Here is an 18382-nt window from a genome sequence, read left to right as displayed (position 1 = left end):
AGTTACACTATTATAGGTATAGATTTTTTTGTAATGTGATGAACATAAGAAGTATAGGTTAGCAAGATGGAGTATATTGTGCAAACCAAAGGAATGTGGTGGATTGGGTATATAGAACCTAGAGATACAAAACAAATGCTTGCTTAACAAATGGTTGTACAAACTAATTAATAAAGAAGAGGTTTGGCAGGGCATTCTTAGGAATAAATACTTCACATCGTACAAGTCAAAAACGTCCTAGATATTCACATTTTTGGGCTGGGCTAATGGGGGTGAAGGATATGTTTTTTAAAGGCGAAGCCTTTAAGGTGGGGGATGGTTCTTAGATAAGATTTTGAGAGGAATGTTGGAATGGTTTTTTACCTTTCGAAAAGCTATACCCTACTTTATACAGCCTTGTAAGGAATAAGAATGCTAAAATTGTAGATGTTATAGATAAGGTGTTCTTTAATGTTGCTTTCAGGATGGCTTATTTTGGTGCGGGTAGAATTTGGTAGCTTGGTTTAACTTAGTGGTTAAAGTGGTACTTTTTACGCCCTCAAACCATAGACACAAGTTTATTTGGAAAGTTAACAAAATCGGAATATTTTCGGTTTGCTCCATATATAAAATGATTATGTATGAGGATGCAGTACCAAGGAAGAATTTAATTTGGAAACTTAGAATTCCTTTGAAAAACAAAATAATCTTGTGGTATTTAGAAGGGAGTGATTCTAAAAAACTTAGAAGGGAGTGATTCTAAGAAAGGACAATCTAGCAAAAAGAAATTAGAAGACATCTCTTCTTTGGTTGTCTTGAGGCTAGATTTGTTTGGAGTACTCTTTTTATTACCTTTGGGATAAATCCGCCTAACAATGTTGCTAATATGTTTGGGATTTGACTAAAGGGTATATAATCTAGGCTAAAGTACCAAATCTTAATAGGGATCGTGATGTTGTTTTGGGCAATGTGGATCTGTAGAAATGATGTGGTCTTCAATGGCTACAACTTTAACTCTTACTTGCAAGTTATTTTCTGGGGGACATGTTAGGCTTGGCAATGGTCCTTGTTGCTTAAAGAAGAGGATCGTGATGTGATGAAGGAAGGATGCAAACTGCTAGAGGCAATTGTCATGCACTTCTGGTAAAGATGGGTGGAACTTAAGGAAACGGTTAAAGCAGTAATTTGGTCATTGGTTGGTTTGGATGGTCTTTTCGCCTTGATAGGTGTTGGCGTCTTTGTTCTCTTTAGTGTTATGTAAGGTGTTTGAGCCTTTGTGCTCCTTTTGGTGGTAAACTTTTGTGTAAGACTAAGCTAGTACGCTCGGAATTTATGTGGCTGTATACACCCAGTTGGTGTAGAAGCTAGGTTTTATAAATTCCCATTATCTAAAAAAAGGTTGATGTTTCAAAAAAAAAATCTAATGACATGGTCTAGATACCATTGATATATTTGGTTGTGTATCCACTTGTCGATATAATACCTGAATATTTATCCATTATATAAAAAAGATGTCTGATATATTTGGTTGTGTATATCCACTTGTGAATGTATATATTGGACGGATTTTTATCCATTCTATAAAAACGATAGCAGTGATATATGCTAGTTTCTCTTTATAGCACTACTACATATCTCGATGTTATTACACCCACCTTCTATTGAAAAGAAATCTAAACATATACTAGTTATGGTATTGTATAAACAATTACATGGACGGACAAATCAATTGCACAAAATTCCGGTTGTCACAAGCTGAAATACAAATATAAGAAAAACAGATAATATGAAGTGAACAATAGTTAGCACAATCTTGTACTATGACAGTACTTAACACAATCTTTTATTGCACACAAGTTGGCTTCTCTACTTCGAATTACATAAAACATAAGTATGAGTGGGCTAAAACTGACTTGTTTTTATTAAAAAAAATAAACGAAACGACACTGATTTATAATGTAAGTCACACAGATATATCCTCCATCTCATAGCTCTTCCTTTTCCGTTGATCTAAGCGTTGGAGAAGTCATTGTTGGCTGGAGTGGATGGAGCAGAAAGGACTGAGCTACTTACACTAACAGCAGTTTCCAAGCTCAATGGAGTTCCTTCAGTACTCATCTCCTCAAATTGTTGTGGACTTATGTTGTAGTTTCCTTGTCTGCTCTTCCTAGATCTTCTTAGAATCACAAGTTGTTCCGCAACTTCCTTCATATCAGGCCGTTCTTCAACCTTTTCTTTCAGGCACTCCATTGCTAATCGACCAATTTCTTCCAAAATGAATATTTCTTCTTCAATTGTAAAATCTTTGTCGAACATTGCCCTCCCACTATTTTCTTGCTCATAGGCCTTTTGGAAGTCAATTAAGAGACTGCAATTAGCATCATATATTGTTGGCTTCCTGGTGATGAGCTCTAATAGAACGACTCCAAAACTGTAGACATCACTCTTTTGTGTTAAACGCCCGGTTTTATGAAACACAGGGTCTATGTAACCCATGCTCCCCACTACAAACATAGTGAAGTCTTTATCCACGGTAAGCAGCTTGGATGTCCCGAAGTCTGAAATCTTAGGTTTGAATTTGTCATTCAGAAGTATGTTGGCTGGTTTAACATCACCATGTCGTATGGTGCGGTTTGCGGATGAGTGCATATATCTTAGCCCTTCTGCAGCTTCAACTGCAATGTCCATGCGCAAGTCAAGTGGGAGTGGGACTCGACGGTTGTTGTCACCATGGAGAATGTCTTGTAGATTTCCATTTGCAGCAAACTCATAAACCAACATTGGAACATCCACCTCCAAACAACACCCTAAGAGCTTGATGATATTTGTGTGAATCATTTGAGATTGGATGATAACTTCATTGGTAAAATCCTCTTTTCGAGCGTCATTTACCTCAATTGAGGCTTTCACTGCCACCAAGGTGTTATCTTCAAGAATCCCTTTATAGACTTTGCCAAAGCCTCCTTGACCAAGAACTTCTGAATTGTTCTTTGTTATTTTCTTAAGCTCATCCTTGGTAAAAATCTTGATGTTCTCTACTTTCTGTAGTACTGAACCACCATTCTTTCTGAAATATTCATTCATTCTTCTCTTTTGGCGCATCATTAGAATGAATAGGAGACCAACGATCAAAAAGGAAATGCCAAGAGTGATGCCTACAAATATTGTGTGGTTTTCAGTGTGCATCACTTATGTTATATTTTTTGTAAAAAAAATAACAAATAAGAATGTAGATCAATTTGCAAAATACCTAAAGCAATTTGTGCTGCGAGGGGGAACTTTGGGCTGCAGGGTTGTTCTTTTGGATCACCACTGTTTTGGTAACCCCGATGGCATTTGCAATCATATGAACCATCGGTGTCCTGGCAAATGCCATGGCATGGATAGTCAGATGGCCGATCGCACTCATTGATATCTGCATGATTTTTATAACCATCACCACTAACATCTTCCAACTAATAGTATAACTTTTTTTTATATTGATTGACCAACAATTCATCCACAATTAATGTATCATGACAAATGATATTTATAAGTCATTTTTTAACCATTTATAACTTTTGTATCAACATGCAGGTTTACTTTTTATCGGTAATACAAAAGTTAATAGCCTTTTAAAAAATTGCAGTAGTCAAATCCCTAAGAATGTGAATGAAGAAGTCCTAATCTCCAAAAATAAGAACAATCCAAGTTTAAAATTGTAATATAGTTATACTACATTCAATATAACCTGGCACACCATATCTAGGTCAAATTGTGGGTAAGTTGACAAATGAGGAGAACACTTACAAATAGTAAAGGAAATAATGATCAACTCTCCTTGTTGTGAATGTCAAGGTGTGAAATATATGAAGATGAATAATACTTTCTTGATACGTCATGATTTACATATTAGAATTCTAATATATCTAGAATTTTTACTATATACATTCGAATGACCATAAACATAAAGCATTAAAAAGTTTGTATTAATTTTGTCCTTACAAAAATGGTGTACTTAAGCTATAGTTCTATGCATGTCATGTAACTTTCAGGCTATGTGTTGCATAGTGTAGGTAGCAATAATAAGAAAGAAGTATGAACAACTACAACAGCAAAAAGTATAGATGAAAGAATTTTACAAACAAAAGAAGCCATAAACCGGCAGTGATGCCACTACCACTGGTAATAGTATTGTATCGACCCCTTGACAAATACCCCTATGCTTGTCTTTTCATGGTTTGAATCAAAAGTGGTAGCGACGTCCCATTTTTGAAATTTCTAGGTTGTAGCTGTGTATTGAAAGTCGCATGTAATGCAATTCTTGATGCAAAAATACACATGCATCAGGTATAATGATTTGACCCAAGACGCGCCTCACACATAGCCTCCTTACCATCTCATCTATATAACCCTTCTTGCTTAAAAATCATATGCTATTTATTTTGTCTCTTCATGTCCATGACATATATTTCATATTTGGCAATCCATGAATTCAATTAGGAAAAAATCAACTACAAAGTTACAGATATGATTGAGCTCCGCAACATTCATTTATAGTTTGTTTTCGTCAGAAGTAATTTGAAAATTTCAAGAATTTGGACATGTAAACTTCTAACATATATTTGGGCATGTAAACGATTTTAACATTCAACTATGATCTTGTAGTTCTCATGAAGATCTATAATTTGGATATAGAGCTCATTCCTCATCCGAAGTCATTTAAAAATTCAAATATCCACCTAGAACCTCTAACACATTTTTTTTATCCAAAACCTCTAACACATATTTAGGCATGTAAACATTTAAAATGAAACAATTGTCAAATAATATATTATAAATCTAGTCAAGATCTATAATTTTGATATAGGGTTGGTCTTCATCTGAAATCATTTGAGAAATTATCCAAATAATGCAACAATTTAAATTATCCAAATTAATATCTAAAAATTTCAAATGCATATTCGTGCATGCAAACTCTCTAATGGGAATGTCACCACCTACAAAGTTATAGATCTCATTGCTCTACAATTTTAATGTAAAATTTGTTTGCATCCAACTTAATATGAAAGAGCTATTATTTAAGTATCTCTCTTGGTTCAATACTCAATAAACATGATGAATTATTAGAGTTTGTTCATGTTATGAACCAGTAATGATACTTAATAAGAACCAGTTATTTGTATAGAGCATATCTCCATATAAGATTGTGTGAAAAAATTGAAAATTTGAATTTTCACTCATCATTGACAAGTCGTAACTACCACCTGCCAGAGATAGCATTATCTTTGACGTGTGGTAGTTAAGACCTGTCAGAGATGAGTGGTCGCATCTATGATGATTCATAATAGTTAGCCAATGACAGATGGGCATGTCATCTGTGACGAGCCATGGTTTGTCACCCGTCACAGATCATCTATCACAGATTATAACTACAACTCGTCACAGATAACCTCACATCTGTGATGGGTCCTCCCCAGTAGCCATATGTCTAACGAGTCATGTTGATCCGTCAGATGTCATGTCAGAGATGTGATGATCTATAGTACTTCCTCCGTCCCATTTTAAGTGTAGTTATGGGTTTCTATGTTGTCACACCCTAAAAATCCTAAATATATAAATTGTTGTTTAAATGGAATTATTAGAATTTATTTTTAAAAGCCTAGAAGAGAAGATCTAATTTTAATTAATAAATTCCAACATAAAATGGGGCCAGATAAAATTTCATTAAATACTTTGCTTAATTCTATAATTCCTAGATTTTTCTGGGATTTATTTGAGCTAAGGAAGTATTTTTAATAAATGGAATTGTATTTCATGAATAATTTAAATTGAAAAAAAGGTTTTTAAAAGTCTCTTTTGGCTTTGGGCCGAAAGTCGGCCCAAAACCTTCTGTCTCTCTCCCCGGCCCAAGTCGGCCCAGTCCGCCGCAGCTGCGCGCGCGCCCTCGCTCGCTGACAGGTGGGGCCCGCCTGTCAGGTCATCGTCTTCCTCGCGCCACTGCCGGCCGAAACCCTAGCGCCGCCGCCGCTTTCCAATTCGGCCGCGTCTTTCCCGATCTGGTGAAATCGATTGAGGGGAAATGTTTCCCGAGATCTCCTCTACCTTTTCTCTTTTGGAATCATCCTCTAAATCGCTTTGGAAGTTCGTGGATTCGAGGTCGAATCGGATCGGTCTCTTTCCTCCGAACCCCTAGGTTTCCTTCGCGTCGCCGGTCGCCGTGGGCCTTCGCCGCTGCCTCCTTGCCCCTATAAAAGGATCCCCGGTGTCTCCTCTACCCACCGCCACCCTCGCGTTCGTCACTCGTCGTCGGAAGCGCCCTAGCGCCGTGTAACCTCGAGTCGCCGTCGTCGCCGTCGCTCCAGCCGTGCGCCGCCGCCGTTCCGGTCGTCGTCGTCGCTCGGGGAGGTTGCCATCGTGGTCGCCAAGTCACCGCCGTCCTCGTCCGCCCCTTCGCCGCTGCCGTTCCGGTCGTCGTCGTCGCTCGGGGAGGTTGCCATCGTGGTCGCCAAGTCACCGCCGTCCTCGTCCGCCCCTTTGCCGCCGCTGTAGATCGCCGGAGCACCGCCGTCGTCGTCAAGCCGAAGACCGCCGCCGCTTCTTCCTCGTCGCCGTCGCCGTCCGTTGATCTTCCGCCGACGTTTTGGTCATCGGTGAGTTCGCCGCGTCGCGATCTACGTCCTGGTGCCCTCCGTTCGTGCCGAAGCGCCGTCGTTTGCCGGCGAGTGTGCAAGCCCGAGCCGCCGCCGGTGGTGACGTCACCGCTGACGTCATCAGGGTCCGTCTGCCGTGAGCCGCCGTAGAACCGATCGATCTCGGCCGTCCGTTTTGGATGGATCGATCTCGGCCGTTCGTTCCCGTGAACCGCTGCCGTGCGCCCGGTCCACCGCAAACCCTAGCCGCTGACGCAATAATTTCCTTTTCCTTTTCAAAAATAATTCATTATTGCGTCGTAATTCCATTAAAATCCATATAAGTGTTTTAATCCGATTTAATCTTTAAAAATTCATAACTAATTCATCTTAGCTCGGATTTAGTTGGTTCAAGTCTCTAAATTTTTCTAAAATTGAGATCTACATGTTAAAAATATCCACATGTTCTGTTCATGCTTGTTTATGTGCTGTTTTGGTGTTTTTGCTCTTTTCTGTTTAGATTCCGACGTTTCCGGAGAGTCCGTTTTCGCAGGAGAAGAATTTGAAGAGTTCCAAGGCCAGCAAAGCAAGTCACACAGATCCTAAACAACCCTTTGAGCATGTTGATCCCATTTAAAGCTATTGTTTCTATTCAAATATTGCATTTATTTTCGAATGTCATTGGGTGGAATCAACCTATTGTTTGTTATAGCCTTTTGTTCTTGATTACTTTATTCCTTGATACCTTGGGTTATTATAACTTGACTAGTTGAGCTTTATATATATTGGTTCAGCTAGATATTAGATGTGATTGCTTAGCCATGCTTAGAAACAATAGCACACTATTGGGATAACTTATGACTCACTATTATTTAATGATGGCTTAATAATAGCTCACGATGGTCAATCGTGATTGGTTAATTAATTATTTGCCAACTAAAACTTGATAATGGTGGGTTGTGAGCACATGGTTTTGAGAGTCGTGCTCATGACAATTAAGGACCGGTTCACGAGTTTCGGTTGTGAAACATTAATCGTGCCAACCACAAGCCAGCGTGGGCAACGGCTTTACCTTTTGTATAGCATGGTTCATTGCGGGGCACCAGACTAAGAAGTGGCGGAGATAAGCCCACGGGGGTCGCTGGGGAGTCCATGCCTTGTTTATAAGGGGGTGATTATGATCCAGGAATGGTGCGCTGCGGTGGATTGTGTTGTGCGAGGGGTACTGTCACAGCTCCTTTCCGAGGTACCGTGGTGGTATTGAGGCACATGGTGACATGATGTGGGGCTGTGTCTTGTGGGTACAGTGGTACACCTCTGATCAGAGTAAAACTATTCGAATAGCCGTGCCCGCGGTTATGGGTGGGTCTAACAATGTCTTTCGTGATTAGTCTCACACCTCTCATCATGATAATAGATGCTATAAATGGTAATAATTTGTTTAGCTCCTGGTTTGGAATGGTATATTCCTGGTTTGGAGATAGATCTGTACAGCCGGGTATGGTTGTTCAGAATGGTTGGGCCTATACAACAGGGTATATTGTATAGCGTTGGATTAATATTGATTAATTATTACTTAACTGTTTTATTAAATTCTGAAATGTTTATTAAATGCTGTTTATGCAAATGAAACCCTATTATGCCATCATTTGTGATCCTGTGCACTTGCATATTTGCTGCGTGACTTGCTGAGTATGTCATATACTCACCTTGCAATCATTCATCAGAGGAAGAGTTCTACAGTGATGCTGATGGTGTGGAGGATTAGGTGTAGCCCTGGTCAAGCTGCCTGTGGAGTGGAGTCGTCTGCGCCGTTTATCTTATCTTTCCGCTGCTTAGATCTTTATTGATTGAGAGGAACTATCTACCTCTGTAATGACATTTTATTCGCTTATTAATTAGAGTAATAACTGCACTCTATTATCAATTTTTTATTGTGTGCCTCGGCTGATTCCTAGACGAGGGTTCACACACATGTAAGCGTTTGGAATTTTGGATAGAAATTCCGGGCGTGACAAGTTGGTATCAGAGCCTCCTTGACCCTAGGTTATGCCAAATGGTTACCCATAGAAGCCCTCTAAAAATATTGGAAAAGTAGAACTGTTCTCCTCCCCTTCTCTTTTAATTAAACCAAACTAATAGCACATGCACTTCATAATCTCTTTTAGTGGTTCTCATTCAAAAATTTATTCCAGTGTTATTAGTACTGTACATCTATTACTGTACTAATGGCTCATTTACCAGCAAAAGTTTTACAATATTATTTTATTTAATCTTGCTGCAATAAAATAAATTTAGCATGTTGATTTTATAACTTTCTTTTGGAACCTGTTATTCAAAAGCACAAAATTTGTGACCTCATTTCCAACTGTTTCAACTTATCTTGCAAGCTTGGTTTACTTTATTTACCTACCTTTTTCTTTGATTTTCTAACTTTATTCAAATTAATCTAAAAACTTGTGCTATTAATTGGATAAGTGTCTTAACTCCCTCCTTTCACTTGTCTTTAGATGCCGCGCTACAAGCCTGAGTACTTGTTTGGAGTTGAGGGATTTGTCCAGGAGTTGCGTACGATGTCCTTTGTCAAAGGATTTGGGACTGCCCCTTTTTATGCCCAGATTCCTCATGATCGTCATGAAGAGAAGTGCCGTGTCAAAGTCACCTTGAACAGTAATAGTGAAGATATCCCCTCAGTGATGTTCGAAGCTGGAGGAAGAAGCTACATCCATACATGTCAGGAGGTGGCAAGGATCGCCATAGGAGAGCTTCACGATCGCTACAGTGATCAGTTGGCCGACACTGAGTATCGCTACCATCCTCGCCAACCCCAGGGAAGTGACCGTGGCAGCTACCTTGAGACTGAAGGAATTGAGATCGATGCTACCACAAGGCATTTGGTTGAGATGCTGTGGGCTATGGATGAAACCCGTGCGGAGACTGTGTTAGCAGCTCAAGATCGTGAAGACCGGAATCGTGGTAAGATTTGCAAGTTAGAGGACAAGGTGGATCGTTTGGAGAAGGAACTAGCCGCATTGAAGGGAGAAGCACCACCGCAGAAGGCCAGAATTCGTCTTACCGCAAGGAAGAGAGCTCTATTTGTCCCTCGCTACCAATTGGCGCCAAAGGTCCGTGTGGTGGAAAAAGAAGTTACCCCAGCCCCAGCGGATCCTCCAGTCGTCAATGTAAGTGATGATGAAGAAGAAGAATCCAAGCACACTCATTCCAAGATTGAGTGGGGAGCTACTCAAGATGATGAAGACGAGCCGAACGAGCCTTCAATCAACTCCGATGCCCGGAAGAACTAAAATGCCTTGTCAAGTCGTTGTCTTAGATCGTTGTGTTAGTTTGTTTGTTTAAGTTTGTTTGTGTGTGTCTCGCATGTGATTTACATCAGTGGTGGGATGTAAGTGCATGTGTTTGTTTGCTTTCGAGTGTTAGGTAGTTGGTGAGTTCAGTGGTGTGAGAGTCTTCAGTTTTGTAATAATGAAACTCACTTAAGATCAATAAAAGAAAAATTAATTCCCTGTCCTAAGTAGTTTTCCCCGGTTTCTCTTCTTGTGTCCTGTCCATGCCAGATGGTGCTCACTCACAGCAACGGGAATGGCCCCAACAACAACAACAATAACAACAACAATGGAGAGAATCCTACACTTGCCCAAGTTCTGGCTCAACAGGCACAGCTCATGAACATGATGATGCAGCAACTCCAGAACCAGCAGAACCAGGGAAATAACCATGCACCTCCCCAGAACAAGTTAGCAGAATTTCTTCGTGTGAGGCCGCCTACTTTTTCTAGCACCACTAATCCTGTTGAAGCTGGTGATTGGCTGCATGCCATAGAGAAGAAGTTGGATTTGCTTCAATGCACTGATCAGGAGAAGGTCTCATTTGCATCACACCAGCTGCATGGCCCTGCCTCTGAATGGTGGGATCACTTCCGCCTGAATAGGACTACTGCTGAACCTATCACTTGGCTTGAGTTCACCGCTGCTTTCCGGAAGACGCATATACCATCGGGAGTGGTGTCTCTCAAGAAGAAGGAATTCAGGTCGCTCACCCAGAGGTCTCGCTCTGTTACGGAGTATCTGCACGAGTTCAATCGTTTGGCTCGTTATGCTCCGGAAGATGTACGCACTGATGAAGAGCGCCAGGAGAAGTTCTTGGAAGGACTTAATGATGAGCTTTCTTACTCACTCATGACTGGGGATTATCATGATTTCCAGAAGTTAGTGGATAAGGCTATTCGTCAAGAGGACAAGTACAACCGCATGGAGCAGAAGAAACGCCGGATTGCTCAATTCAAGGCACAACAGGGGAATAGTCAAAGGCCGCGTCTTACTTTAGGACCCCAGTCCATGCCACAGGGAGGTTCTTCGTCTGTTGTTCGTCCGCAACGTCAGTTCTTCAACAACAATGCGGGCAACAACATCCGCAATCAAGCTCCACGCCATGTTGCAGCTTCGACACAGCAACAACCTGCCAAGAAGGAGCAAGGCAGCAAGCCCATGGTGTGTTTCAACTGTGGAGACCCAGGACATTACGCTGACAAGTGTCCGAAGCCCCGACGCGTGAAGGTTGTCCCTACCCAGAGCAACTCTACCGTACCAGCATCAAAGGCCCATGTCAATCATGTTGCTGCTGCAGAAGCTCAAGGTGCTCCAGATGTGATTTTGGGTACGTTTCTTGTTAACTCAGTTCCTGCAACAGTGCTTTTCGATTCTGGTGCTACACATTCATTCTTATCTATGAGTTTTGCGGGAAATCATGGGATGGAAGTAGAAGATCTTAGACGTCCTTTGATGGTTAGTACCCCAAGTAATCAAGTACTCTCTTTGCGACGTAGCCCCTCCGTCAGAATAGAAATTCAAGGAGTACCATTTCTGGCCAATCTTATCTTGTTAGAATCCAAAGACCTTGATGTCATCCTAGGGATGGACTGGTTAGCCAGATATAAAGGTGTGATAAACTGTGCTAACAGAAAAGTAACTCTCACTAGTAATGATGGTCGAGTTGTAACTGTTCATGCATCGTCTTCCGAGTCTTTAAGGTCAAGACTGAACCAAATAACTTTGGAAGAGATTCCTGTAGTCCGGGAGTATCGTGATGTGTTCCCAGACGATTTACCTGGTATGCCGCCTAAAAGGGATATAGAGTTCAGAATAGATTTGGTACCAGGAATAACTCCGATCCATAAGAGACCTTATAGAATGGCAGCCAATGAGTTGGCAGAAGTCAAGAGGCAAGTGGACGATTTGCTTCAGAAAGGATACATCAGACCGAGTTCATCTCCATGGGGAGCTCCAGTTATTTTTGTGGAAAAGAAAGATCATATCCAGAGGATGTGTGTGGACTATCGTGCACTAAATGATGTGACTATCAAGAATAAGTACCCGCTACCCAGAATTGATGATTTGTTTGATCAGCTTAAAAGTGCCACTGTTTTCTCCAAGATAGATCTTCGATCAGGGTATCACCAGTTGAGAATCAAAGAGGAAGATATACCTAAAACAGCTTTTACCACTAGGTATGGGTTGTTTGAATGTACTGTTATGTCTTTTGGACTTACCAATGCCCCCGCTTTCTTCATGAACTTGATGAATAAGGTGTTTATGGAATACCTAGACAAGTTTGTGGTGGTCTTTATTGATGACATTCTTATCTACTCCCGAACCAAAGAAGAGCATGAAGAACATCTTCGTCTTGCACTAGAGAAGCTACGAGAACATCAACTGTATACTAAGTTTAGCAAGTGTGAATTTTGGTTGTCTGAAGTGAAGTTCCTTGGTCACGTCATCTCAGCAGGAGGAGTTGCCGTTGATCCTAGTAATGTGGAATCCGTAACCAACTGGAAACAACCAAAGACAGTTTCAGAGATCCGCAGTTTCCTAGGCCTCACAGGTTATTATCGGAGATTTATAGAGAATTTCTCCAAGATTGCTAAGCCCATGACACGACTGCTTCAGAAAGATGTAAAGTACAAGTGGTCAGAAGAATGTGAGCAGAGTTTTCAAGAGTTGAAAAGTCGCTTAATATCAGCACCCATCTTGATTTTGCCTGATCCAAAGAAGGGTTTCCAAGTGTATTGCGATGCATCTAAGCTTGGGTTAGGATGTGTTCTGATGCAAGATGGGAAGGTGGTTGCCTACGCATCTCATCAGTTACGTCCGCATGAGAAGAACTACCCTACTCATGATCTTGAATTAGCTGCAGTGGTTCATGCGTTGAAGATTTGGCGTCATTATCTTTTCGGTACTCGTACAGAGGTGTACACCGATCACAAGAGTTTAAAATATATCTTTACTCAGCCGGATCTGAACATGAGACAAAGGAGATGGTTGGAATTAATTAAGGATTATGACATGGGAATTCATTATCACCCGGGAAAGGCTAATGTTGTAGCAGATGCTCTTAGCAGGAAAGGCTATTGCAATGCTACGGAAGGACGACAGTTACCATTGGAATTATGCAAGGAATTTGAAAGATTAAATTTGGGAATTGTCAGTAGAGGTTTTGTTGCAGCCTTAGAAGCGAAGCCCACTCTAATTGATCAAGTTAGAGAAGCCCAAATTAATGATCCTGATATTCAAGAAATCAAGAAGAATATAAGAAGAGGAAAAGCTATCGGTTTCTTGGAAGATGAGCAAGGAACTGTATGGTTGGGTGAGAGAATCTGCGTCCCCGACAACAAAGATTTAAAAGATGCAATTCTGAAAGAAGCTCATGATACTTTATACTCCATTCACCCTGGTAGTACCAAGATGTACCAGGATCTCAAGGAAAGATTTTGGTGGGCAAGTATGAAGCGTGAAATCGCAGAATACGTAGCAGTATGTGATGTTTGTCAGCGAGTCAAGGCAGAACATCAGAAACCCGTAGGTTTGCTGCAGCCTTTGAAGATTCCTGAATGGAAATGGGAGGAAATCGGAATGGATTTCATCACTGGTCTACCCAGAACGTCATCAGGCCATGACTCTATTTGGGTGATAGTCGACAGACTTACCAAAGTGGCTCATTTCATCCCAGTAAAGACAACTTATTCTGGAAGTCGGTTGGCGGAATTGTATATGGCAAGGATTGTGTGTTTGCATGGCGTCCCTAAGAAAATAGTGTCTGATCGAGGTAGTCAGTTTACTTCAAATTTTTGGAAGAAGCTTCAGGAAGAGATGGGTTCTAAGCTGAACTTTAGTACTGCTTATCATCTGCAGACAGACGGACAAACCGAAAGGGTAAATCAGATTTTGGAAGACATGTTGAGAGCTTGTGCTTTAGACTTCGGTGGAAGTTGGGATAAGAATCTACCTTATGCAGAATTTTCGTACAACAACAGTTATCAAGCTAGTCTTCAGATGGCTTCTTACGAAGCACTGTATGGTCGGAAGTGCCGCACTCCGCTTTTGTGGGATCAAACGGGAGAACGTCAAGTTTTCGGGACGGATATCCTAAGGGAAGCAGAAGAAAAGGTAAAGATCATTCAAGAAAGATTGCGAGTGGCTCAGTCTCGTCATAAGAATTATGCCGACAATCGCCGCAGAGATTTGAGTTTTGAAGAAGAAGGAGATTTGAGTTCCGGTCGTCGTCGTCGCTCGGGGAGGTTGCCATCGTGGTCGCCAAGTCACCGCCGTCCTCGTCCGCCCCTTCGCTGCCGCTGTAGATCGCCGGAGCACCGCCGTCGTCGTCAAGCCGAAGACCGCCGTCGCTTCTTCCTCGTCGCCGTCGCCGTCCGTTGATCTTCCGCCGACGTTTTGGTCATCGGTGAGTTCGCCGCGTCGCGCTCTACGTCCTGGTGCCCTCTGTTCGTGCCGAAGCGCCGTCGTTCGCCGGCGAGTGTGCAAGCCCGAGCCGCCGCCGGTGGTGACGTCACCGCTGACGTCATCAGGGTCCGTCTGCCGTGAGCCGCCGTAGACCCGATCGATCTCGGCCGTCCGTTTTGGATGGATCGATCTCGGCCGTTCGTTCCCGTGAACCGCTGCCGTGCGCCCGGTCCACCGCAAACCCTAGCCGCTGACGCAATAATTTCCTTTTCCTTTTCAAAAATAATTCATTATTGCGTCATAATTCTATTAAAATCCATATAAGTGTTTTAATCCGATTTAATCTTTAAAAATTCATAACTAATTCATCTTAGCTCGGATTTAGTTGGTTCAAGTCTCTAAATTTTTCTAAAATTGAGATCTACATGATAAAAATATCCACATGTTCTGTTCATGCTTGTTTATGTGCTGTTTTGGTGTTTTTGCTCTTTTCTGTTTAGATTCCGACGTTTTCGGAGAGTCCGTTTTCGCAGGAGAAGAATTTGAAGAGTTCCAAGGCCAGCAAGGCAAGTCACACAGATCCCAAACAACCCTTTAAGCATGTTGATCCCATTTAAAGCTATTGTTTCTATTCAAATATTGCATTTATTTTCGAATGTCATTGGGTGGAATCAACCTATTGTTTGTTATAGCCTTTTGTTCTTGATTACTTTATTCCTTGATACCTTGGGTTATTATAACTTGACTAGTTGAGCTTTATATATATTGGTTCAGCTAGATATTAGATGTGATTGCTTAGCCATGCTTAGAAACAATAGCACACTATTGGGATAACTTATGACTCACTATTATTTAATGATGGCTTAATGATAGCTCACGATGGTCAATCGTGATTGGTTAATTAATTATTTGCCAACTAAAACTTGATAATGGTGGGTTGTGAGCACATGGTTTTGAGAGTCGTGCTCATGACAATTAAGGACCGGTTCACGAGTTTCGGTTGTGAAACATTAATCGTGCCAACCACAAGCCAGCGTGGGCAACGGCTTTACCTTTTGTATAGCATGGTTCATTGCGGGGCACCAGACTGAGAAGTGGCGGAGATAAGCCCACGGGGGTCGCTGGGGAGTCCATGCCTTGTTTATAAGGGGGTGATTATGATCCAGGAATGGTGCGCTGCGGTGGATTGTGTTGTGCGAGGGGTACTGTCACAGCTCCTTTCCGAGGTACCGTGGTGGTATTGAGGCACATGGTGACATGATGTGGGGCTGTGTCTTGTGGGTACAGTGGTACACCTCTGATCAGAGTAAAACTATTCGAATAGCCGTGCCCGCGGTTATGGGCGGGTCTAACAATGTCTTTCGTGATTAGTCTCACACCTCTCATCATGATAATAGATGCTATAAATGGTAATAATTTGTTTAGCTCCTGGTTTGGAATGGTATATTCCTGGTTTGGAGATAGATCTGTATAGCCGGGTATGGTTGTTCAGAATGGTTGGGCCTATACAACAGGGTATGTTGTATAGCGTTGGATTAATATTGATTAATTATTACTTAACTGTTTTATTAAATTCTGAAATGTTTATTAAATGCTGTTTATACAAATGAAACCCTATTATGCCATCCTTTGTGATCCTGTGCACTTGCATATTTGCTGCGTGACTTGCTGAGTATGTCATATACTCACCTTGCAATCATTCATCAGAGGAAGAGTTCTACAGTGATGCTGATGGTGTGGAGGATTAGGTGTAGCCCTGGTCAAGCTGCCTGTGGAGTGGAGTCGTCTGCGCCGTTTATCTTATCTTTCCGCTGCTTAGATCTTTATTGATTGAGAGGAACTATCTACCTCTGTAATGACATTTTATTCGCTTATTAATTAGAGTAATAACTGCACTCTATTATCAATTTGTTATTGTGTGCCTCGGCTGATTCCTGGACGAGGGTTCACACACATGTAAGCGTTTGGAATTTTGGATAGAAATTCCGGGCGTGACATATGTCTAACATTTGACTGTCCATCTTATTTGAAATTTATTTTATGATTAGTATGTTTATTGTTATTAGATGATAAAACACGAATAGTATTTTATGTGTTTATGTGTGACTTTTTTTAAATTTTTACATAAATTTTTTAAATAAGACGAATAAGACGGATGGTTAAAATTTGAACACAAAAAACCCATAACTGTATCTAAAATGGGATGGAGGGAGGTAAATGGTATGTAACAAATGTACTGATAGAAGGAAATTGTTACTTACTAGTACATCCATCAGGAGCATAGGCGTTTCCCTCGTAGCCTGCGGTACACTTGCAGTTGTAACCCGGACCATTAGTAGAGTCGACGCACTCGCTGTGGACGCTGACACAGGCGTACCCTGGCTTGCCCTTGGCCTCAGCGCAGGACATGGAGCCGTTCTCGCGGATCGCCCAGTCAAGCCACACCGGAACGTTCCGGTTCTTGTCCATCTTGATGAGGTCGGCTCGCCGGAAGCTGTAGTTGGTCCGGTCGGTGAGGAAGGCGTAGTCACAGGGGCTGTAGTCCACCATACCGGTGTGGTCGTACACCCGGAAGTTGACGGAGCTGTCGGTGAGCCCCGGTGGGATGTCGACGTGGCAGCAGCCGACGCCGGCGCACTGGCCGTCCTGCGCGCTCGCCGAGTTGTTGCAGTAGGACATGCAGCCGATGTAGTATGTGCTGGAGTAGGCGCCTCCCTCGCTCCTCAAGCTCTCAGTGTAGCCGACGGTGTTGCAGCCGAGCACGACCAGCATGTTGTGGGTGTTGGAGATGCGGTACACTCCGCCGCGGTTCATCTCCGTCTTCGCGCGGCTCCAGTCGGGGTATGTCCTGGTCGGCTGCGAGGTGTTGTAGCACTGCCACCCCACGGGGAGCATCACCTGCGACTCGGCCGGCTCGACGGACAGGCGCGTCACCTGGATCGACGTGCCGGCGAGCACCGCGATCGGGCCGGCGCCGCTGCCGTTGCTGACACACGAGAGCTCGAAGCCGTGGCGGGAGCATCCGGGCCCGATGCCGAAAGGGTAGGGGATGTCCACGCCGCCGCAGCGCTCCTGGCACCCCGTTTTCACCGCCGTGCTCGTGATGCTCTCCACGGCGGCTGACATAGCCGCCAGAAGAAGAAACACAAGAAGCAAAAGCTCCATATATATTGACAACGCTGGAGTCACTGACTCGATGTAATCTGGTTATTAGATGCACGGTGTTCGTTCTGGCTGGCCTGCTTAAATAAAGGTCCGGGGCTGTTGAAATATAGTTAATTCTCATCCCTTTTGTTAATTCTACCTACCGAAAACAGATCAATTAATAGTAAAAAGACCTAGACTTTCTAAGTCTTTCTAATTATGATATGATGAGGTAGGACAGTAAGAGGCACCTCCCCTCGTTACATATCTGTTTCACCTAGATATATATTACTATTTACAAATGAAACAGGAAGTCTCGTTAAGCCACGTTAGTCAATAAATCATTATGATAATCACTAATTAATCCGAGAAACAGTTACTAGATCAATTGCATTGTTATTTCGGCTTTCTAGGCTTATAAGAAAGTTTGAGTCAAAACTCCACCTAAACAAACGACTAGTTTTTTTTTTTTGTTTTTTCAAAGACATATAAGCCATTCTTACATTATTAAGCAAAAAAAAAAAAAGCTTCATGTAGCTTTTTTTCCTTATGTTAGATGGAGATATGGCTCAAAGCCACCGGCTTATAAAACATACTACATCCGTTTTAGGTTATAAGACTTTCTAGCATTGCCTATATTGATATAGATGTTAATGAATCTAGGCACACTTATATGTCTAGATTCATTAACCTATATATGAATGTGGGCAATGCTAGAAAGTCTTATAATATGAAACGGAGGAAGTATAAGCCAAAATATTAGATTGAAAACCTAAATAAAAAAATCTAAGCCTAAACAAAGAGGGCCTTGGAGTATAAAACATATAAGCTAAATATTGGATTAAAAACCTAAATCGGGCCTGTAACTGGGCATGACCCATAAATTGATCATTGTAT

The 18382-nt window shown here is 42.0% G+C and overlaps 1 protein-coding gene across 1 annotated transcript; it reads right to left on the bottom strand.

The window, feature by feature from the left end:
- Positions 1-1989: 1989 nt before the first annotated feature.
- LOC107276503 (wall-associated receptor kinase 2) lies at positions 1990-17506 on the bottom strand. Its single transcript, XM_026020736.2, has 3 exons — positions 16603-17506; positions 3230-3394; positions 1990-3134 (listed from the first exon to the last, which is right to left on the bottom strand). Exons 1-3 carry the CDS (start codon positions 17504-17506, stop codon positions 1990-1992), a joined length of 2214 nt encoding a protein of 737 aa, XP_025876521.1.
- Positions 17507-18382: the final 876 nt, after the last annotated feature.

Source organism: Oryza sativa, chromosome 10 (genome assembly GCF_034140825.1).
Source record: "Oryza sativa Japonica Group chromosome 10, ASM3414082v1".
In the NCBI taxonomy this organism is placed as follows: Eukaryota; Viridiplantae; Streptophyta; class Magnoliopsida; order Poales; family Poaceae; genus Oryza; species Oryza sativa.
The sequence above is the reverse complement of the archived record's forward strand: the minus strand, read 5'-3'. Positions and strand labels throughout refer to the sequence as shown.